Source organism: Electrophorus electricus, chromosome 5 (genome assembly GCF_041902795.1).
Source record: "Electrophorus electricus isolate QZ-2024a chromosome 5, ASM4190279v1, whole genome shotgun sequence".
Lineage (NCBI taxonomy): Eukaryota > Metazoa > Chordata > Actinopteri > Gymnotiformes > Gymnotidae > Electrophorus > Electrophorus electricus.
In genome coordinates, this window is record NC_137501.1 from 26273181 (window position 1) to 26296315 (window position 23135).

Consider the following 23135-nt stretch of genomic DNA (forward strand, 5'->3'; position numbering starts at 1 on the left):
TGCAGTCTACAACGATGGACAGAGAATCATTAGTAGAATACTGTGTAGTCATTAGCAGTATTCAGATTAATCTGTGAACAGCACTAAGTAGTTCTATTCAGGGTCCACACAGGAAACATCTAAACAAAGTCTAGCAAGAGAGCAGAGGGAGGCAGTGATGAACTACTCACTAAAGTCTCCATGACGCCCAGCCGCAGTTTTTAATCTTATTTTTTAATTTGCTGTTAGTTATTTTTTAAAGGTAAACTGCTTGAGCTAAGAGCTGTAAAGCAGGCTTTATTGTGAGCCCCAGCCGTGTTTTGTACATCACAGTGGAAGTCCTGAGGCATTCTCTGGCGAGACAGAATTGGGCCCCGAGCCCCCGAAGGCAGCTCGACGGGCCACCACTGAGCCCGGCGGTGTTCTCCTCGCTGGGATCCAGCGCCTCTCTGCCGCCAGGAATGTTTTGCTCTCTCCTGGAACTTGCTAACCCGCCGCACACAACTGCTGGAGGGAAAACACCTGCCATCGCAATGCTGCCGTAGAGGAGAATGGGACGGAGGAAGCTGCGTGCCTGTTCTTCGCCCTGCTACTTAAACTTCCAGTCTCGGCACCACCGTTTTAACCGGTCTGACGGTGGTTTATATACCGCAGATGCCTTTTGCCACTGCTCGGTTTTTACGAGCGCGTTTTTATTGAAAACTGTAAACCAGCGGATGTTTAAAGGGACTCACCACACGTCGCCCCCCTAAAGACTGTGCCACTGTGTACCGCATAGATTTATTTGCAGTGGCTTTCTTACCACTTGCTGTATGTGTGTGTTAATCAGTGAGTGAGTGTTAATCAGTGAGTGAGTGCAATCAGCATGCAGGGTCCCTTCCATACATCCCGAGATGGGTGTCTTTTTGAAACGACTGCAAATGAAGACTGGGGTGTCATACAGTAACGCTTCTTACTTTATGGTAACTGGCATGATGGCAGCATAATGCCATGTGCGTCTTCTATTCATTTAGCAAACTAGTTAAGCAAGTCATGTATCTCGCCCTATAAGCACGACCTAAAATATAAGTCATACGTCTACTGGTTTCCATGACAGCATTCTAAAGTGTTGTCATGGAAAGACTTTCACTACCTTCACTACCAACATGAATTATTCAGAATTCAAATTTGGAAAATTCCCTGTTTGCTTTAGACAGTGGAAGTTTTTTTTTGTTTGTTTGTTTTGCTTTAAAATTCAAATAAAAGTTTAGTTTTTAAATGGCACTCCCATATTGCCACTCCCAGGTTTTTTTTGTTTGTTTTAAGGTTTTTTGGGGGCGCTGGGGGCAGTTTCTTTTCGAGTTTAAAAATATCCTGCCGGAGCTGATACTAGCTGGAGAGAGGCATTAAAGAACGATTTAGGATCATGTTCGGACAGGGAAGCCTCCCACAGTGCATTCCCCCCCAGCGAGTTACGCATGCAGAGGACCCATTGATTACACATGTGTCTTAAAAACACACAGCCAACAACTGTACCTATCACCACACTTGCGAGTTCATTCTAAAAAAACATTTTGCCAGTTAAGCTCTTGCGTTCTACAACTAAATACAGTGTGAAGGTTGCCTTTAAACTGCTGGCTCCCTCGAAATTTTCCACCATGCTTCAAAAAAACAAAATGAGCAAACTGCACCCCCCACATGCCTCCCTCCCCAGTGTGGCAAAAAAAAACATAGACATAAGGCCAACAGTGGACAACAGGCATGTTATGGGTGCTGGAAGGTATTTGATCTGGTCCACGTCCTGTTTCAGACCCACGCGTTGTGGGTCTCGTGTACCGTGCCTGAACATCAGAGGTGTCTGGCATGTATCCGTACGACAGTGCTGGCACCTCACAGTCGACCTCCAGAACCGCGTCCTCCATGCCAACTGAAGGCTTTTCCTTTCTCCTTTTATGATGGGTCAGGAAGCAGCTTGATATTTTCCAAAAAACACAACTGTTTTGCTCTACGCTCTACAGCTGTGTAGCAGTCTCCCATATGTCATCTTGCCATCCAAGCGGATCAGTCCATTGCCTGAAGTTCAGCCGACTTGGACCCATCTGTTTCAGGCTGTTCGTCTGTACACTGTTTTTTTTGAAGGTGCCATGTGAAGAAAGGGCACAAAGAAGAAAGAGTCATTTTCTGACCAAGGTGATGCACTGTTGACCCTGGTTTTTTGGTTTGTTTGTTTTTTTTCCTCAGAGTTACCGGTGCGTCTCCCGGCCGGCCTGGGAGGGTGAACTGTGTGAGAGCCAGACGGACAAGTGTTCTTCAAACCCCTGCAAAAACGGTGGTACCTGCACCGACTTTCTCAACGCCTACATGTAGGTCTGGCGCTGACCAACAGGATGGGGGAGGGGGAGGGGATCTGGCAACCTTCTGAGGCTGTCTTGCTAGAGGAGCCCTGAGCTCTGAGATTAGCATTCGCAAATGGCCAAGATAATGAATGGCAGATGGCAGGTAAAACAAATGAATCAATCAGTGACACTCAGCAGGGAGAGGGTTTTGGAACTGTGACACACACACACACACACACACACACACACACACACACACACACACACACACACACACACACACACACACACACACTCACAGAAGGGAGACGTAGGGGGGGAGGGGAAGAGATTAGAAGTTGATGCCAGGGCTGTGAGCTCACTGCCACCAAGTGGAGTACACATTGCTCTAGTGTATTCTTTCTTTCTCTCTCTCACACTCTTTCTCTCTCTCTCTCTCCCTCTCTCACACTCACACACACACACACACACGCGCCTGCTTTTTGGTAAATATAATCCTAGCTCAGTGCTTTCACCTCCCCTCGTCCTACTTCCAGCTGTCTGGAGTTTAATACTCCACAGTCCAGTGGTGCAATTAACCTGTTAATCCCCTTAGCTGTTTAGAAATCCTCCTCATATGTGAAGGGCTTTTGACAGGGACTCAGTTCTGATTGAGCTGGACACTTAAACTGCTTACCCCACCCCACCCCCTAAGGGAAAAAAAAAAAAAACAGGCAAAATGCAGCATTTCAAGTTTCACGGAACTGCGGATGAGAAATAGGATTACCTCAATGTGTTTCCATTCCATTTCCCCCATTCAGTGTCATCTGCAAATTTTTACAGGCCATTGCAGACTAATGGTGTATTAGCAAATTTGTACTGATAATGACTGATCACAGTAGCAAATAGTGCTATAGATAACAAATGCATATTCAATAAAACTGGAACCTTTTACAAATAAAGTGTGTGTTTGAGATGATGGAAGCTGTTTTGGTGCTGTGGGAAGTGATGTTGCTGATAAGGTGATCAGTGTGATCAGTGGTCAATGACCTCAAAAAATGCTCAAAAATCGTACAGAGGGGATTTTAACAACCAGCTTTAAATAGTTTAAATTGTACAGAGGGGATTCTCACACAACCAGCTTTAAATAGTTCATGAAGTACCACACGCTTTAGATTTCTTTTTCTTTTTTAGTTTTCAAATAAACCTACACAGACAGTTATGAAGCTTTATGCCTAGCAACGTGTTGCAGACACATGCAAAATAACAGGCTTGTCCTCAGCGTGATCTCCCATCATCCCCCACTGTGTTCCTAGGTGCACGTGTCCCCCTGGCTGGATGGGGTCTTTCTGTGGGACGTCGATGAGCGCACATCCTCACCCTGCTCCAATGGTGCTCTCTGCGTCGAATCACCTGTCCCTAGGGAGCTCTCCTGCACCTGGCCACCCTTCTTTGCTGGTCCCCACTGCCAGCTGCCCTACGACCTTTGTGACCCTACTCATGATCCCTGCCTGCACCACGCCACCTGCGTCCCACGGCTCGACTGTACGGCCGTGTGCCTCTGCCTCACAGGTGAGGTGGGGCCCCCACCAGGTGTCGTCTGTGTGCACGGTCAAGGGCGGTGCCCTCATGCGTGGTGACCCTCGCGTCCTCGCCTGACCCCAACAAACCCCCCCCCCCCCCCCCCCACTGTGAACTGCTTTGACCAGCCCTGTTCAGTATTCCAAGTGGGTTTGGTTGTTTTCCTGCTATAGTATCATTGAGAGAATATTAAATGGATGCATTACTGCTGATTGCTAGGCAGGTAAGCATTTCTAGCTAAACTGTACCCGACTGCACTGACTAACGTGTTCCGTGTGCAGTCTTTGTTGTTTACTGCTTGTAATCAAGTTACCACGAAATACAGTTAATCTGGTATAAAGCAAAAGTGTTAAATATTTATACATTTTTGGGGCCATTTACAGGAGTTATATGTGTATTACAGATCATAGCAGTCCAGAAAATGAGGCCTTTTGTGATACTTTCTAATCTTATATGTGTACTTCCTAATGCAGTTTAACATAGACATCTGTTGTCTGGTTATGAGCACACTGCCTCCTCTGCTCTGTTTGCCTACAAAAGATTTAAAGTGCTACATCACCCTCAAATGTTTTAGTGACTGACAAGCAACAAAGACCTGTGGGGGGCAGAGTTAACCGGATCGGAATTGCAGAATGATTTCCATATCGCAGCAGTTCTTGGCACAGTCCCTGTAAATGCAGATTTCCACTTTTATCCTGCGCTCGTGTTTCAGCTCATCAGGTAATTATGAAGCTCTTGACAAGCCGAGTCAGACATCATTAGAACAGGGGTAATATGCAAAATGCGGAAGTATACACGCCCCCGCGCCCCAATCATCAAGTATAATAACCACAAGACTAACACTATAATCCTGTAGCATTGCAAACATTGTAACGCAGTTGACGAGAGGTGAGCCTGACCCGCGTGGAGGTGAACTTCCAGCTATGTTTCCCGCCTTTCTGTACCCGGCTGTGAATTCTGTTTTTGCACACGCTCTGCAGAAAGGGATAACACCCTGCCATTTCAACCACACGGTGAATCACACCGCTTTCATTAAGTCAGGGCTGCGGGTGTCTACTTGCTCAGCACACTCCAGATCTGAAAAAAAAGAACAGTAGAGGAAACACCAGCCTTTGGACTGACTTTCTGGGGTTCTGAGGGGGAAGGGGGGTGTTGGATCTTATCATGTGAGAGGTGGTCAGTGCACTGACCCCTAACACCTCATTTTCTGGCAGGATCCAACCCCCAGGTCTGGCTGCCTTCTGGGGGCAGAGAGCCACCCGCAAGCTCCCAGCAGAAAATTCAGGCTCTTTGACTCAGTGGCCTGTCATGCAATGGCACAGAAGATGCGTGTGTTCCAAACACGCCCGTTGCCGGTGGCATCTCAACAGCTGGGCCTGAGCTCGGGGCTTGACCAGCTGTGGCAGTTTCTGGGGCCCAGGGCAGATTGAGGATGGCCCAAGACCGAGAGTGTGGCCTGCAGCTGATGGCACCTCCCTGCAGGAGTGCTTCTATATTTACACCCCAGCCTAACCAGTGGCCGCACGAGCAAGGAAATGTAATGAATGAGGATATAAATAAATCCCTTTAGAATGCCTTTTCTGGGCGAGAGGAAAGGGAAATTGGCTCAGAGCGAGCAGTACTGCTTCTGGGCTGTGCACGGGTTGCCACAGCTGCCCCCAGCAACCCCTCCCACCTCAGTGGTCAACGCAACGGCTAGCATTTCAAGATCCGCTTTTCAAACCTCCAGTGCAGTGGCGTCTTGGCGAATGTCGGCGTATGTTATGTTATTATGCAACCCTCAGTACTGCTCTCCGAACATGACGTGATGATGTATGCTTGCTTCGTAAGCCAAAGAAAAGGTCTCGCACTTCACGGGTTATGCAAAACCTGATTAAATTACACTATTCCAGCTCATTTCAGACCAGGAGTTTCTTTTTCGTTTGAGTTGAATGTGCAGCAAAAAATATACATACAAAACCCTTAACCTTAAACTCCACAACTCGTCACCACACTCAAAATTGGTTTTGGTTGTACCCTCAGTCAAGTGCATTTAGTTAGAACAAAATGAAACTCTACAAATAGACCAGCAAAAAGACAAGGAAATATGAAACAAGTACATTTTTGTCCATGCATAATTTAAGATAATAAATACAGAACGTGGACTACACACAGAACATGGGCAGAATCTCAGGAGACCTCCAAAAAGGTTGAGCATTTACCCCATTTCCTCATATAGACATCCATCCATCTAAACCGTTGTTTGACATCTTTTCAAGAACGGCCAAATTCTGCCACTCTTGCCATCTTGGCAGCCCACTCTAGGACAGAAGGCACTCCCTTAGGCTTCTGCTCTTTGACAAGAACCTTTTTGCCCATCACGTTACTAGTTTGGACCCAACGCCTGATATGCTTGTCCCCTCTCATTAAAACTGATCCATCAACAAAAACAAACAATCTGGGGCTGAGTTAAAATCTCACAGTGGTCATCATACATCTTGGCCCATAATGCATCATGGCTCAATTCTGGGACGTGTGTGACAGGACCATAAAACCTGTGTTAGGTAAACTTGTTCAGACTTGCACTACGAGCGGGCTGGCATGTCTCTTAACCCAAGTATAAACAATCTCAAGGGAGTCCAGTAGAAGAGATTCGTAATCAGAAATTGGACAAGGCATACCATCTCATCTCTTCACATTGTTTTAAATCTCTTAAAACACTCTCACACTCCAATGTCAGATTCAGATCCCTTTCCCATATTTTCTTGAGAATGATAAGGCCCCATTACCCAGGCTCTGAAACATTGTGGAATTATATACAGATGCCTCATGACCTTTCCCATAGCTCATTAGTACCTTATCTAATAACAGCTTTGGCAGCTGGTGTAACATATTCAAAAACCTCCACTAGCAAATGATGAAAATGCAGATATCTGTAGAAAGAATTTGGAATTTCAAGATAGGATTATGATAGAGAGCACCCAGTGTAACATTGCCCTTTTCCATTCAGTCCTTCCAACAAAAACACATTTATCCATGCATAACTTTGGATTCAGCCAAATACTCGAAGACACAGATCCAAATTAAACACCTGGCATCTTTAGTCCACATTAGTTGTAGGTGAGCAATTATTGGATGTGCTTTTGCTTCTCTAGTCAGTTTGATAGATTTTGCGAAGTTGACAATGGGGCAAGAAGAGATTGCTCAATACAATACCAGGGACCCTCCCAGGAGGACATTGCCTGTAGGCTGGATGCTTTAGATTAAAAGCATAGTAGTAAAACAACTTGGGTAGTCCCAAACCTTCTGCATGAGCTGATTTTTGTAATTTGCTAAGGTGTAATCAGGGACATTTACCATTCCAAATAAATGCCTCCTGTCAAGCCATCTGAAATACGAAAGGGAATATTCTAGTGGAAGAGAATGGATGAGGTGATTGAGCTTGGGAATGCAATTCATTTTTATAACATTAACCTTCCCAGTCATAGACAAATTAAGTACTGCCCATTTATTACCATCAGATTATATGTAATAGCGGATCAGAATTAACCAGGTCTTTCACCCGAGGGGGTAATAGGATGCCCAGGTCTCTTAGACCTCGCTTGTGCCAGTGAAATGCTCCTGATTAGGAGTCTGTAGAAGAGAAAAGAGCTGTTGGAGGGAGTGCTTCTGATTTGGACCAGTTCAGTCTATAACCTGAAAATCTTGAAAAAAGAACTAATGATCCTAAGGAGACAAGATATTGATCTGTCAGGGTTGGAGAAAAACAATATCATCTGCAGAAAGCATGGGTTTATACACTGAACCTCCTGCAAAGAAACCTGGGAAATCGGTGTGCCTCCTTTTGGAACCTTGACCACTTCTTAAGTACAGAGTATTTAGAAAAGAGCCCATGGTTTGCACTCCTTATGTAATCCACTTTACAATGGTGTTACCCACTCCATTCTCTCAGAATTTTGAATAAATAGTTTCATTAAATCATTATCAAATGCCTTTTTGATATCCACAGAAATAGCAGGATTGGACCTCAGCTATCAACCAGACATGAATGTCTTTATATGATGATACGTATTATATGAAGAGCTACAATCATGAATGTACCCCACCTGGTTAGTGGACTTGAGATGTAACAGCTTTGCAGGACTCCAGAAATTTTTAACATTTGAATTAAAGTATTTTGCCAGTAACTTCCATCACAAGGGTCTTTATCCTTAGGCACAAGACTAAACAGTGACTGCTTCATAATTGACAGCAGTACACCCCTAGCTAATGCCCCTGTACACCCTTCTAACAGAGATAGGGCTAATTCTAATGCAAAGCTCTTGAAAAATTCAGCATTGAAGCCATCAGGGCCTGGCACCTTACATACAGGAAAGGCGTTAATTACCTCTAAGTTCTTCTTTAGTTTTGTCTAAGTCAGGTCTTTTTTGCTCTTTTGTTGGTAACCCTAATGGCTCTAAAAAGTGCGAATTTCCTCATCAGTAGAGGAAGACATCAAGTTATAAAGATCATTATAAAATTGCAGTAAAGACACCACCAGTCAAGGAGCTAACAGTGGGAATCGTAGCCGACCTGTTTTCATATGTATCTGGCACATAGCTTCTGTGAAATAAGTTTGTCTTGCCCAGAATAAATTAAATTCGACCTTCTGGTATAATGTAGTGTTATATTGGCGGACCAATGTCTCTAATTAATCTTTTAGCTCTGTCTTTAACCACTCCATATTTGCTGGTTCCTGTAAGAGAGTAATTAAGACTTTATCGACAAGAACATCTTCTTTCACGTTGAGTCAACAGGGCTAAGAGCAGCCAGGCACGGAAATTCTGAGATGTTTTATAGGGAATAAGCAATTTGGACATTAAAAAAAAAAATCTTTCCTAGAATAAATCTTGTCTACTGACAAGAAAAAAGTATAGTCCCTCCCTGATGGGTTCTGGATGCTCTGAATGTCTGCTAATCCCAGATTCTCATAGACCCTCTACAGTGTTCAGGAGACCCTAGAAGTCCTACACACTGCAGCACCACAATAGTCAAGAACCTAGTTCATTAACAGACTAAAATCCTCCCAGAAAACAGTCATGGATCCCAGTAGCTTGTAACTTCCCTTCAAGATTTACAAAGAATGTATTATTATTCCTATTATGTGCATAGATATTAGCCAGAATAAGTTATTGTCTCTGTATTTCATCCCACTCAATAATAACTAACCAAGTTATCTTTAATTTGCTTGAGACATTTCCATTGCAAATGTGTGCTAATCAATATAACAACCCTCTTGCTTGTATTAGAACTCTCACTGAAAAGCACACATCCAATCCATCCCCTACAAAGCTTTTCCAACTCCTCTGAAGAATTGTGTGTTTCTTGTAGAAATGCTACATCATATCTGTTGCTCTTATTTGTTATAGATCTTTGTTAGTGCTGGACAGATATGACCAATATCCTGTCCTATATTGTAAACTGCAGTTGACCAGTGACAGACCACCTCCGTCTTTGTATCGACTAGCTTCAGGTCCATGTGAGCATAGATGTCTTTCCATATCTCCACAGGCTGATGATTTATTTTTTTCTTCCTATATCTTTTAGCACCTGTACTGTTACCCTTTATCAACCAAACCAATCACTAATTTCCCTGGTCACACACATTTTAAAAGTATGGAGACAGCAGAAGGATGTGAAACCCAGCAGCTTTTTTGCACGCGAGGGCCAAATTCGGCCCTCTCCACGGCATACTTAATCGTGATTAACCGATGGCTATGCTAACGTCAGCCCTGCTTCCTCAGCAGCATATGCACTTATATATTGGATATGACGGCACTTTAGCACCCGGTGGGGTAACATCTATCTAGCCATGGGGGCCGAGCTGTCGTCCCTTAACCCCCCATGCCCCGCTTTCAGAAAATGGAGCAAGCCCAGGGTAAACATTTCTGAGCAAATCGCATGTATGTGATTTAGGAGGAACACCTACAGCACAGTCGGTTTTTGGACAGTGATTATTCCCAACAGACTTTCAGTGGGATTTAAACTCGGGTTTGTGCCTTAAAGAACATTTAGAAACTGCTTAACTCCAGTTGGTCAACTAAATATTCCTGCATGGTTGTGTGAAATACAGGCAAAAGTTTTGCTATAATTTTTTATTATGTTTAATTAGAAATACATTGTTTTACATAATGTGTTTTCTGGACAGTAAGTTTTTTTCTTTAAAGCATCAGAATAATTCCAGTTGATTTGTAAAATGATATGATTATTCTGGTACACGCTTACAAATTTTTGAGGGCACCAGGTTTCTTATATGGATAGAGCCGAGCCCCCCTTTTCTATTATTGTTTGTAATCTTAACAATTGAATGTTCTTTCTTTCTTCCTCTTTTAATAAGAAATGTTTCATTTCAATAGGATTTTCTTTTTGGATAATAGAAACCTTTTCTAATTCATGGACATGCCACAGGTATTTAAAGGGGCTGAAATGCTTCCATCATCAGCCATGCCAAGCGTCACCGTTCCGTGCTGGGAGATGCCTTATGCAAATATCTTTAGCTTGTCAATGTTTTGCTCGTTATGGTAATTAAGTCAAAGCCTGGGCACACATTAACTGCCACTCGGCACAGTGCAGAGAGCTATTTACTGCGAACCGTGTGGAGTGCGTCTTCCAAAACGGTTCACCAGGGACCAATAAGGGGATGAGATTTTCCAAAGTGCCAAGCGATCATTGTGAAACGTACCCCATTCCTTCTGTTTGCATGCAGGGGGGAGGGGGGTAGGTTGTCATCGCCGGTAACGTACCTCACATTTGAACCCCCCCCCCCCCCCCCCCCCCAAGGCCTTTCGGAGGTGATGGGGGAAAATGCAATTTTCTTTCTCTCCTTTGAAAAATTTTTTATTTTTTATTTCCTGTTTTCCTCCTCCTCGATGCAGACTGCTACTATCCCGTTCACACCATTTAGGTAAAGTGGTCTTCCTGTGCATCCACGCTCGACTCTGGCACCTGATTGGTTCTCGCCTCGTGTTATTGTACAGCTTCTCAGAGCACAGGTACGCTCAGGTGTGCATGTGTGAGGCATTGGTCTTCCTGCAAGCTTGCTTTTTTTTCCATCTTTTTTCCATCCTTTTTCCCCCTGCGATTACAAAGTGGCATGATTTTGAAGGTAATGTGTTGCTCCTATCAGAAATGTGCTGGACTGAAGAGAAGCATTCTGGCACATTGGCTAACTTGACAGTTTTGAAAGGATCTTGGGCAAGCATATTCCACTTAGGTTTGCTCTATATTTTTGAGTTCTGGGTTTGCTATATGGAGGCTTGTTCTCATTCCATACAGTACAACTGTTGTGCGTCTTCTGTACAAGATTACATTTTTTGTAGACACCCGGGTGTCACTGTAAAACTGGGGCATGAGGAGGATAATTTCTCCCTGTTGCATGTGGGTGCATGTAAAATATTACTTCCAAAAGAACATAATTATACAGCAGTTGTTTTCTTCTCTTCCTCTTTCAGGGGGTGAACGTTTCTAAATGGAGCTGAATTTACTGTTCCAATTTGGCGGCCTGGGATGTTCATTCATTTGTAAATGTAAAGGTCAAGTCAGAGAAGGGTAACGCCTCGCTTCAAATTCGATTTGTAACGCCAGCCTCTACGCTTTACATACAAATTCTCAGAGTCCTCGGTGGAAAAACTTCGCCGTCCGGCCCGTTTCAGAGGGAGCTTCACACTCCTCCGGCTCCGGAATGGCTCAAGGTTACCCGAGACGGCCTCGCCTCTGACCGGCATGTGGCGAGGCCTCCATCAATCCTGAGCCTGTCGAGGCCCTGGCTCAGAGTCACACACCCCCCACCCCCCCGCCAACCGCGTTCCGTTCTGAAATGCAGGCTTGACTTCAAATAGAACTGGAATCGACAGGGAGCGAGAGAAGCCCTCCGGGAAGGAGGAGGCATGAAGGGAGGGTATCCCCAGCTAGGGAACGCGGATCTCAGGCGGAGGCTAGGACTAGATTATCCGTATAAGGGAATTTAATTAATCGATTTGCCATGCTACACTTCCTGATCAGGTGACTCATACCTCACTGCTCTGTATATTATTTCTCATTGCATGTGTCTTGTACAAAACCCTCCAGGCTGGCAGATATTTGCTTAGTGTTGCATCTCCTGATACAAAAGGAGCTTTGAGCACTGGTTTTGTTTTTTGTTTTTCTTTTCAAAGTGCGAGACGTATTTAGGACTTTGTCACAGATAGCCATAACCTACAATACATGCTCCATTTCATGTTTATCACCCTCTAGTATGGGTTTGTTTTTTTGGTTTTTTGGTTTTTTTTCCCCTTCTCTGCAGTCCAAATTCTCTGGCCGTCACAAAAGCTTAGCTTTTCCTCTCCCCTCCTGTACTGTCAGTCAGATTAATGATTATGGGGTGAGGCTAATTACCAGCATGGTGTTGCTTAAGGACCGCATGCATAAATCTTGGTTATTTTTAAAGATTGTTAATAATGGGGAGGACTGCACTTCACCTTGATAAATCTGTCGGCCCAGGTAACGACCCTTTCGGCGTGAAGCGTATAGAATCTGCCTCTGCATGAGGTCAGACTCCCTCCGAGCCTGGTCCAGGGTACCAGTGCACCCGCAGTGGTTGAAGAACCGATCCTGGCCCCTTTTTGTTATGGAACCAGGGAATCAGAACGTAAAGCACACTATTTGTGATTTAGCTAGATTGTGTTTGTTAGAAAGTATGAGAGAAGGGTGCGCAGGGTGCTTGAGGGTCGTGAAACCGAACACGTCATAGTCTCATAAAGCCCCAAAGTTCAGCAGCTCAGCATGGAACAAATGTTGACATTTGGGCAGGAGAGTCAAGCTCCATTTGTGTGTAAATTGTGGGTATTCACTCAATTAGCACTGCGTACTGTATTAAATCATTCTAGGAGTTGAAAAAGTAAAAACTATTGAGACTGAATTCACACTGGGCCTAAATTAAATGATTTCCCACAATGCTAGAGTAAAGCCATTAGATTAAAAAAAAAATCAATTAATATTTAAAGCTCATTTTTTCTTTTCTCATCAGTTGTAACTGTTGACCTCACTTGCCCACAGCTGTAGTGTCCACCTGTCTCCCTGTGAGAGACGTACTGCAGCTAACCAAGGCCAAACAGGCTGGGCACTGCCATACACACCACCCAACTGAGCCGCATTTACTCGCGGGCACCCCGTTTATTGGACGCAGCCCAGGGAGATGTTGGCACACGGTGGGTAGCTGGAACTCGGTAATGGAAGGGCCGGGTGTTGGCGGGCCGGGGGGTTGCTGCCCCAGCTGCGCCTTTCCCCGCTGCTGTGATTTCCTGGCATTGGATGCGTCACTGCTGACGGTCCGGACCTTCCCAGGGTGGGCGGGACTGTGTCGTGTCATGGCTGGCGGCCCCGGACGGGTTGTTCCTCCGCCCAGCATCATTTGCCAGACATTTCCGCCTCGTTTAATGCGGTAAGGCAGCGGTGTGGGGCCTTTTAACATGGCTGTCCTGCCAAGGAAATTCAGGGCTTTGGGGTTAGTCAGGGGATCAGGCCTGGGGTCAATACAATTTTCAATTGAGGGAATTAGTTAAATGTGGCAGATGAATTCCATTCCAGAGGAGAGTCCAGAGAGATCTTCACTGAAAGGTATTGATGGGTTTCAGGCAGAGCCCTGCATTGAGATACCAAGGCAGCTGTGGGTTAGCCCCATTTAGTCCAAATAAATGATCCAAGATTTGATTTCCACTTAAAGTGCTTGGATGAGCTTATCATTCAGAACATTATAAAATCCTTTCTGCTATCTGTAAGGTAGAAGCTGGATGTGTGATCAATATTTATTCCTTGTTCAAACGTGTAAAATTCATACCTCAGGTGCACCTAGTAACAAACATCTTAGGTCAGTAATCTTCTGTGTGATCCCAAGTAAATACATTCCTTGTCCTTAAGCCTGCACTTTTTGCATGATAAACATGCTTACCGAGTGAATAATGTGCCCATATTGAAATAGAATATGTATGAATATGTCACACATCACAAGCATACCACCAGTAAATTTATTAGATGTCATGCAGACGGCAGGGAGGTGCTGTTCAGTTAGATATTTATTGCTTAATGCATTTAGCTTCACAGTGGGCACAGCGGGTCAGATGTGAACCCTGTCCACAATAACCATGAGCAAACACAAAGAGAGCCACACCGAGTGAACCTTGGTTTGTCAAACAGATGTGAAGATTGCACAGAGAAAAGATCTGTAGGAGGCTTCTCCTTTTAATTGTTGTCGTGCTGTCTGCCACGCACCTGTTCTCTATAGTGGGTTAATTAAACTAGGAGCTAATGGCGCAGAGAGCTTGAGAAATTCCTCCACACGTTTAGCAAAGGACGGAAGAGGCAAGGAGAGAAGAGGAAGACACCAGGTGTGTGATGGGCCGCCCCATGGCTTGGCTCCTGGATCCAGCACCATGGGAGAGCCCGCACCGCGCATCTGTACTTCCCGCTGCGCCTCCCTTCGCTCCTCCACCCTCGGCAGCCGGAAGCTTTGGTTTAACTGCGACCACCCCCGTCCCCACCCCAAACTAACTCCCGGATCTTCCTGTCATCATCTCCGCGACCCCCACTCCGCCCCTTACCCCAACTCCTACCGCATTCTGCAACCCCAACACTTCCCCCCACCCATCCCCCGAGGGCCCCTGAGGGAGACTTGCCCCGGCGGATGAGCAATGCCACGGTGGGCCGTTTCCATTAAGAGAGTATTCGTCGCGGGGCCTTTGTTAGCATTGATCCGGCCACGTTGAGGGCGAGCCAGGCTCACTGATCCGTGGCCATCTCATCTATCTTTCAGGGTTCGAAGGACTTCGCTGTGAAATCGACACCGACAAGTGCCGCTCCAATCCCTGCCAGAACCAGGGCCTTTGTGTGGATGGGGTCGACACTTACTAGTGAGGACTGGATGCAATCTTTTTTTCCCCTTTAGATTTATATATTTATTTCTTGTCACATTTTATCTATAGAGAAGATTTGATTTGGAGGGAGGTATTATTGAACGTTTGTTCAGGTCTTTTCATTTTTTCTTCTTGAAAAAGTCTTGTGGTGAATCGTAGGGTCAGATTGAATATTTACCTGAAGATGTCCGCATAGCTTAATCGCTTGTTCCTGTTGGTGCCGTTGATGGTATTTGCTATTAAATCGCAATCTACTGTGCCCTAGTCTTAATTCCTAAAGAATATTATCCACTGGAGTTTATGATGTTCTGATGAGTTTTCAGGGCAAAGGTAAGCAGCACTGTCCTGACGGCCCCGTTACGCCCCTTTTGAGGCTGTTACTGCGTGCCACTGCGAAGAAGACATTGACAACTGCGCCTCCCACCCCTGCCGAAACGGAGGTGTCTGCCAAGACCTCGTCAACAAGTACGCACAGGAGCCAGATGTAGCTCGCGCTCTGCCTCCCCAAACCGAGCGCGACATCACCGATCAGGAGCTGTTTGTTTTTTAGCGGAGGGAATGGGGGGGAGGGGGAAAAACCCTCACCCCCGCCTTTCCGTGAGAAAGGAGTCTCATGAGAAGACCGTTATTCTCCTCGGCAGCACCGCCCGCGTTAAAAGGCCTTTCTCTCCCCTTGACACATATACACGCTGCCTGGGTACAGACAAGAGAGGAGCAGACTCGCCGGGAAGACATCATGGCCGCAGATTGGCTTTCCTCCGTCGGAGTTTCTCCTCACAAGGTTTAATAGGCACCTCGGGGCTTCCCGCAGCTCCGTTGGACAGATGGGCAGTGGAGTCCCAGGGCCAATTTAAGTCCTAAATGGTTTGTCTTCGCTTTGGCTCCTGTCGCGGGAAGGCTCCCGCGTATCTGCCCGCTCCTGGCCAGTCCACCTCTGAATCACCCCACCTCTGTCTCCCTGAATCGCATGGGGCATGCGAGTTCATGTATCGGTCTGTGTGTAGAAAACCGGAACCTTCTACCAGGTTCTAAATATTATTATTTAAAAAGATATAGGGTGGGGCAGGGGGACATAAAAGATAACAGCAGTACTTTGATCATCTATGCAGTTTGGTACACACGGCTTTTAGGGAGGGATGATGCTAGGATTGCCCGGAGCTCTAGGCAAATAAGTTAATATGTTTTGCATTTGTTAAATGACCGAACTGTATGGTCGTGTTGGTTTAATGCTAATGGATTGTGGGGGTTCATGTTGAGCACAAAAGTGGTTCTGCTAAACGCGTCTTGCAGCCGTTTTGTTTGGTTTTTCCCTAACGTCTAGCTTCCGATGTTCCTGCTTGGCCGGACACTTTGGGGCCTTGTGCGATCTTGATGTGAACGAGTGCAAAGTTTCAAATGCGTATGCCCGGCTGGTTTCAACGGTACAATCCTCTCCACCTCCCCCAAGTGACACGGAATCAATGGCAGAGGCTCATTTGCTCTGTAGACAGTGTTCTCACTTCCCAGACAGATGCCTAATGGTAAGAGCACACAAACGGCAGATGTTAGGCAAACCACCCCAGTTAGGCTCCTCTTCCACATCTTACACACACACACGCACACACACAAAAACCCCAGGCGCGTGCACACTTGAGTAAACTCACTGTTTAGTTAACCCCTTTCCTCACGTCCACGCCTTTATCCGATCGCCATTCTTCAACTCGTCCCTTTAATCAATCGATTAATTTATTTCCCTAACCACGGACCGATATCGACGCTCTCCGTAGTTAAGATCGGCCAGTCTCCACCCCCGTCAGCTTCAGCTGAAGATTAATTTAGTTTGTCTTGCTCTCCGTATCATCAATTTATCCTTTTCCGGGAGGAGGTAGAGGAGGAAAAAGGGGGAAAAAAGAATCTCCTAGGTATGCACACTCCTGAGAGAGCTGAACCTGACACACGAGGCCCAATTCCCAAAGAAGGCCCTTTTATTATTAGGCCCCTGCTCGACGGCGTACGAGTCATTACTTTTCCCTGCGCTTTCAGCTCATCTGAGGGAGACGTGTCCCCGGAGAGCCGGGCCAGAGGAGATGTTTTGGATTGGCTCACCCGACCGGAGCTCGCAGGAAATATTCGCCCCTAATAAGACATACAGCGGGGCCGCAACTTTTCAGAAGGCAAAGAGGGAGCACAAAAAAAAAAAAAGACGCGAAACTCCTCGTCCCCGCTCGTCACCCGGGCTGCCGCAGGCCTGGACTGTGGTGGAGATCGGCTCCTTGTTCCGGGGTAAATAGTGCTATCCATGATGCCAGGGGGGAGCGGGTATAAGTGTCCCTCATTCCCGTCAGCTGCAGCTGGGAGTCCGCGCATAGGTGCGGCGAGACCATGAGATTTGGGTTATCTTATCATTTTATCTTTTTATATTAAACACTAAAACAGCACCTTAGACGGTATCTGTCAGAAAAGCCATAGAAAACGGCAAACGAGAGAATGACTTCCTCGCAATGGACCGGTTTCCTTTTTCTGAAGCCAGCAACAAAATGCCTGTCTCTTTCTTCTCGCTGTAATTTGAAGTAACCTCCATGGCAGTCTAACTGTTTCATGTGTTGAAATAACCTGATTTTAGCAGAGCCGGGGTAGTTTTGTTCATTCGGATTATATGGTACATCTGCTGGAAGACTTTAAACCAAAGGAAATGCTTCTTTCCCGTTAACAGTATAACTGCACTATTCTCCTTGACATTCACTCACTCACTCACACACACACACACAATCCATGGGACAGCGAATCTGATAATGCAGAGTGGATTTAGGGTGTTCCTGCAGAGAGCAGTAATCGAGACTGGGGAGAGATTATATGATTTCTCCTTCTTTTTTCAGGTGAATCCCCCAAGAAAGCAAACATTTGTATTAAACAAAACTGTTTTATAATCCCCCCCCCCCCCAACTGCCCCCCCCCAAAGCCTCTTGCTTCCATCAAGATTCCGTCCCCCCCCAAAAAAAAGGTCAATTTTAGGGAGGCTCTGTATAATCTTATTAAGAATATTGAGTCATATCTGCGTGAATGAGGTCCCCTTTAGACGTTGCACTGTGCTTCCACTAGAACTCTTTTTAACATGTTTGTTTTTCCTGACAAAGAAACCAGTAATTTGTGACAATCGTTTACCTCATCAAGCTCTGAGCAAAACAAAAGAAAAAAACAAACAAAAAAACAAAACTACAGCCATATCAATAAAACGTCAAAATCAATTTACCTGCTTCCAGGAGTTGATTTCAAGATTTACGTGTCTCTCTCCCTTTATGCGCATAGGTAGCTAAGCTAGCAGAAATAAATGCATTAACAGACTAACTGCCACACCAATATGGGGCAATCAACAGCTCCTGTGTACAAGCAATCAGGAGAAACATTTTAATTATAAAATCTCTGTCAGTGTTATTTTCATAGCTATTTTTGTTTATCTTCTCTGGACAAGCACAGCCTGGGAAGGACACGGGTACACGGGAACATATATGTGTTGCCGGGGCGGGGGGGCACCCTTCAATTACCCCCTTCTCTAGCATTCCTCGGGACAAATTTCCTTAGTCATCCTGTGGTTAGCCAGAAATAATTGAAAGGCTGTTTTAATTTGCTGCTAGCGTATACCTCAAACCACGGATGACTACGTTGATTTGCACTGGCCTCAGACAGGGCTTCCTTCTTCCACTAAGGCTGAATTAGCACTCTTCAATTCCAGATTGTTTTGCTGCAAACTCTGAGGGGGAATGATGGCATTTTAAAAAAATGTCAGTTCCGGCCAGCGTTTGGGTCTTGTGTGGCCTTGTGAGGTATACCTGCTGCGTTTGGGTAGTCACAAGATAGGACGGCCGTTTATCATTTTGGTATCATGAGATACAGCAGCACAACATTCCATGATGCGCAGCGTTTTTCTCACAGTAATGGAACAATTGAGAGTTTGTTGTATGATTTTTAAAATTCTGCACAGTTTGGTGGATTAATAAGGGGCTCTTTTTGCTGACACAAATTTCAGCGTGAACACGCAAAGCCATCACGATGGTGCTCTGAACCAGCTCATCCCGTCGTGTCAAAGGTGTCGGAGCATTTCACTGCCACAGTGCGAATAAAACGCACATCAGATTCAGGAGACTAATAAGGGGAAAATGAATGAACAAAACCGTCTATCCAATGACTGACTGACTGCTTGATTGCATGAATGAGTGGTTAATTGGTTAATTATCGATTGATTGGCTGGCCCTCTTCTGCCACACTAGGCCTGCTGTGTGAGATGAATGTGGATGAGTGTGCATCGGCCCCTTGTCCAAACGGTGGGCGGTGCGTGGCAGGCATCCGAGGTGACCGCTGCCTCTGCCCCGCTGGCTTCGCGGGCCCCGACTGCGCCATCGACGCGGACGAATGCACCTCGAGCCCCTGCCTGCACGGGAGGTGTGTGACTCCCATCCAGCAGTTGCGCCCCACATGCCAGAGGGGCAGTGCTCTACAATTGGCTGCCGCAGGAGTGCTGGGTGGAGCCCCGCGAGCTTGTCAGCATCAATTAAGGAGCCCCTGGACTGCCGGCTTGTTCTCAATTAGCCGGTTCCGCCATGCCACAAATGAGCCAATGCCACCTGTCCCTGTCCTCGAAACTACCCTAGTCTGGCGTTTCACATTACTGTTGAGTTTTAGATGAAACCCATTTTCTTTCTTGCCTGTGTTGAGCATTAAAACCACAGGCACCAGTAAGTGTAGTGTCTGGTGCATTGGATGCATATTAATATCACTTGTATTGAATTCAGTGTCAGTTTGTGTCTAACTTGGCCTGGGTATGAAATAAGTTCATGTTTTCAGATGGCTGATATGTTTAATATTTCAGAATGCAGTACATTGCATTGTACATATCTTGTACATATACATATTGATATAATATGTATCATATTTTATAACACCTGCATATATTTAGTCCATACAATATATATTTAAGTGAACACTAGTTCAGCCGTGTCTAACTTGCTTAATTCTGTGTATATGCACATTGTTTACAATCACACGAGAAATGTTTATTTTTTTCAACATTCCCCTAAATTGAACGGTTTGGAAATTCATGCAAGTCCAGGTGTATGAAATCTCGCCTCGGTCTGGGAGCAGCTGATACGCAAGCGTTGCGCTGCTGACCGGCGGCCTTGCCTGCGCGATCCCCTCTAATAATCGTTCATAAAGACGGAGCTCGCGGTTTTTGGGGCGCATTAAACGGTGCTTTCTTCACGCCAGCTTCACGGAGGGGATCGGCGCATTTGACTGCCAGTGCGAGAACGGATGGGTCATAGATGCGAGACCAACATCGGCGTAAGTACCCACACCTGAAGGTTTGTTTTCCAGCCCCTGGATAACGTGCTGATATAAACGTGTGTGTGTGAGATTGTTCAATTACTTTTCCCTGTCATGCTAAGAGAGAATTGTCTATGGGGGGTTCTTGGGAAGACTTCGACTAGCCTGACTAGTTTTGTTTCCTGAAACCCCGTCTGCTATCAAAGCTATTGTGTTCGTGAGATCACGCATATCTGGGCCCAAACCATTGGGTGAGCATAAATGCAGGGCAGTCGCTAAAATGCCCTCCATGACCAATCGGACCGGGCTCCATTCGATTCCGGCTTCCTGACAGCTGTTACCAGAGATCAGTCAGCCGACAGAAATCCATATAAAGTCACCACAAAGACTTCCTCGTCCCCTTTGCAACGCGATCAAATTTTACGCAGAGTATTGCTCAAGCTGCTCGAGGGGAACAGTTGAGAAATTACTGTCCAACTCATAGAATCAAGATGATCGCCTATGATGAGGTTCTCTCAGTCTGCTTAAGGGTATAAAAATCACTGACATTGAAAGAGAGGGAGAGTGAGTGAGGAGAATCACGATTCATTTTAACTGACCCGTTGAAACGTGACGTCTCGGTGAGACGAGATGAGATGGTAAGAAGGTCGACCTTAGCGCAAGCTTGTTTGAACTTCCTTAAAAGGAAATTGAATGTCATAATCTCTTGAAAAGAGGTAAAAATAAATAAATAAATCAGCTCTTACCCCTTTGTATGAGATGTCATTTTGCAGGAGCTGGGATCTGGTACATAAAAGATAGCTAACAGTAATGGCTGTTGCGTCTGCATTTTCTTTTGGAAAAACCTTTGTATAAAACCTGTTATGAAGCTAATAATAGTTGCCTTTTTGCTGAACTGTTCTGCATTTCCACTCAAAGGCCCTCTTTCGCTTCATAATCACGCAATTCAATTAAACTTCATCACCCAGTGTCAACACGCACCTTGCAGACGACGCGCCACAATGCGGCTGCGTCCGCACTCTTGAATGAGACACCGTGTTCGGCGCGCCGTCGTGTTGGGACCCTATCGATGTACCTATAAAACACGTATACGCCGACTAAAGTGTCGTGGACGTGGACAGACGCCTGATTAGAAAGCGAGTACTCATACTGATGCCCTAATTGATTATAAAACACACCATTGATTTGAAACTAGCAGCAGCCTTGAAATGCACCCTTGAGTTGAAACAATAGGCTAACCGTGAGGGGCCCCAGGAACACGGGATGATATAAATCATTAGCGGCCGCCTCCTGCCCCTTAATGACTCGTTCTGTAGGATACTCGCTCCCTAAGCCTTGGATGCTCACTTAACGCTCCCTATTAATTGTCAGTTGTTCTGTGGGAGTCATTTAACTAAGGGGTTCAATTTAATCAGGCTGCCATGAATGCGGAATTGTTTGGGAAAAGTTTTCTGCTCACGCGATGCCAAGTGAGCTGTTGCTGAGCCGCACTGTGAGTAGCCTGTAACTTTTAAGATACATTGAGATGAATTGAGATTATTTGAGATTTCTAAAAGGTTAAGGCCAAAATGAGGCTTGTCCCATAGCTCTCACCTAATTGGGCAGTCCTGACTCTGTGCTTAAGTTATCTGGCAAAGAGGGAACTTGCGTTACCGCCCACCTTTCGTCTGCCCTCAGGTGCAAACGAACGGCACGTGTGTGTCGCTGCCGTGTCAGAACGGCGGATCTTGCGTGGGCCTGTTGGAGAAGCACACCTGCCTGTGCACTGAGGGCTACCGAGCTCAACCTCGACGCCTGCATGCAGGAGCCGGCCAACTCCACACTCTGTCTGAACGCCGGCACCTGTGTGGCTGGACTGGGCTTCAATTTCACATGCAGGTGAGCCCATGGCAGCCCCGCCCCCCCCCCAAAAAAAATTGCCCTCCTACCCACTACCATCCCACCCCTCTGTCTGCAACCATCTGGCCTTTGCCACAGTCAGATTTAATAACGGGTTTGTATGCTTCATTTTTACTCTGACCCTCTAGTGCAAGTGTTTATCCTCATCCCTTTTCCCCCCTCACCATCACTTGCTCCCCCAATTAAGGTTCTGCTGGGTTGCCAGAGTGATGATTATGAAGCAGCTGGTGGTGCGTGGCCATTTGAGTGTATTTGAGTAAAACTCCGCTGTGGGGGTGTGCCACGATTCCTTTTAGCCAAACTTGCCCGCCACTCCCTCATTTTAAACATAATAAATCATCATTAGGGGATGGAAATCCAACCCCCCCCCCCAACCCCAATTGTCCAGACCTATGAATTAACCAAGATCTAATGCTATTTGCCATTCCCAGAGTCACGGGGCCGGCAGATGCTCCGACCAACCAACATCTGCGGACCGGGGGGAAGCCTTGTCTGTCCAAATGAGAGCTCATTGGATTGATTTCCCTCAAATGGAAAACAAATGTTCCCATCGCTCGTAGTGTTTACTTTCATTTGAGATGGCCCGGGGCGTAACAGCTCGCATTATGCCTCTCGCCCTGGCTGTCTGCCTTTCTCTAGGCACGACTGTAAGAAAGGCACCTAGCAGGGGTGCGCCGCAGCGCAGGGGGAGCCAGGTCAGAGGAGCGTCTTTCATTTCCTCGGTGTTAGCAGCCTGCCTAGCGTTCCTGTTCTCTGTGGTATGGCACATCACGTCCGAATTGGCACGGCCTGTGTAGTACCGGACCCCTTCTGAGCATCTGTGTTTGAAAGCTGCTAAAGGTACTGATCCATGCAGGCTAAGTTGAAAATACACACACACACACACACACACACACACACACACGCACACACTGCTTCACTGATGCTCACACTCATTGACTGCTTTACTGACGTTCCCTGCTTTTTACCCAAAAAGAAATTGGAATTGTTTGGGGGGGGAAGTGCAGACAAATAATAGTTAATAGAGCAAGAACATCGTCTGTGAGTAAAAATGCAGTCACGTCATAAATGCAGCGGTTTGATTTTGTTTTGCTTTTGTTTTGTTTTACTTGTTGTACGTTAAACTCGACAGTGGTTGAAGTTTATCTGCCCTGTTTAGGTGTTAAGTCACCTTAAGCCAGAG

General features: G+C 46.0%; 1 protein-coding gene across 1 annotated transcript in view; it reads left to right on the forward strand.

Annotated features, from left to right (window-relative positions):
- The window catches only part of eys (EGF-like photoreceptor maintenance factor), a 147871-nt gene that overhangs the window by 45077 nt on the left and 79659 nt on the right, over nucleotides 1–23135 (forward strand). Inside the window, 11 exon segments of the mRNA XM_081714325.1 lie at nucleotides 2200–2321; nucleotides 3590–3624; nucleotides 3627–3845; nucleotides 14659–14755; nucleotides 14900–14918; nucleotides 15132–15223; nucleotides 16080–16306; nucleotides 19003–19174; nucleotides 19997–20071; nucleotides 21691–21828; nucleotides 21830–21931. Coding sequence (XP_081570451.1) covers nucleotides 2200–2321; nucleotides 3590–3624; nucleotides 3627–3845; nucleotides 14659–14755; nucleotides 14900–14918; nucleotides 15132–15223; nucleotides 16080–16306; nucleotides 19003–19174; nucleotides 19997–20071; nucleotides 21691–21828; nucleotides 21830–21931 — 1298 coding nt within the window.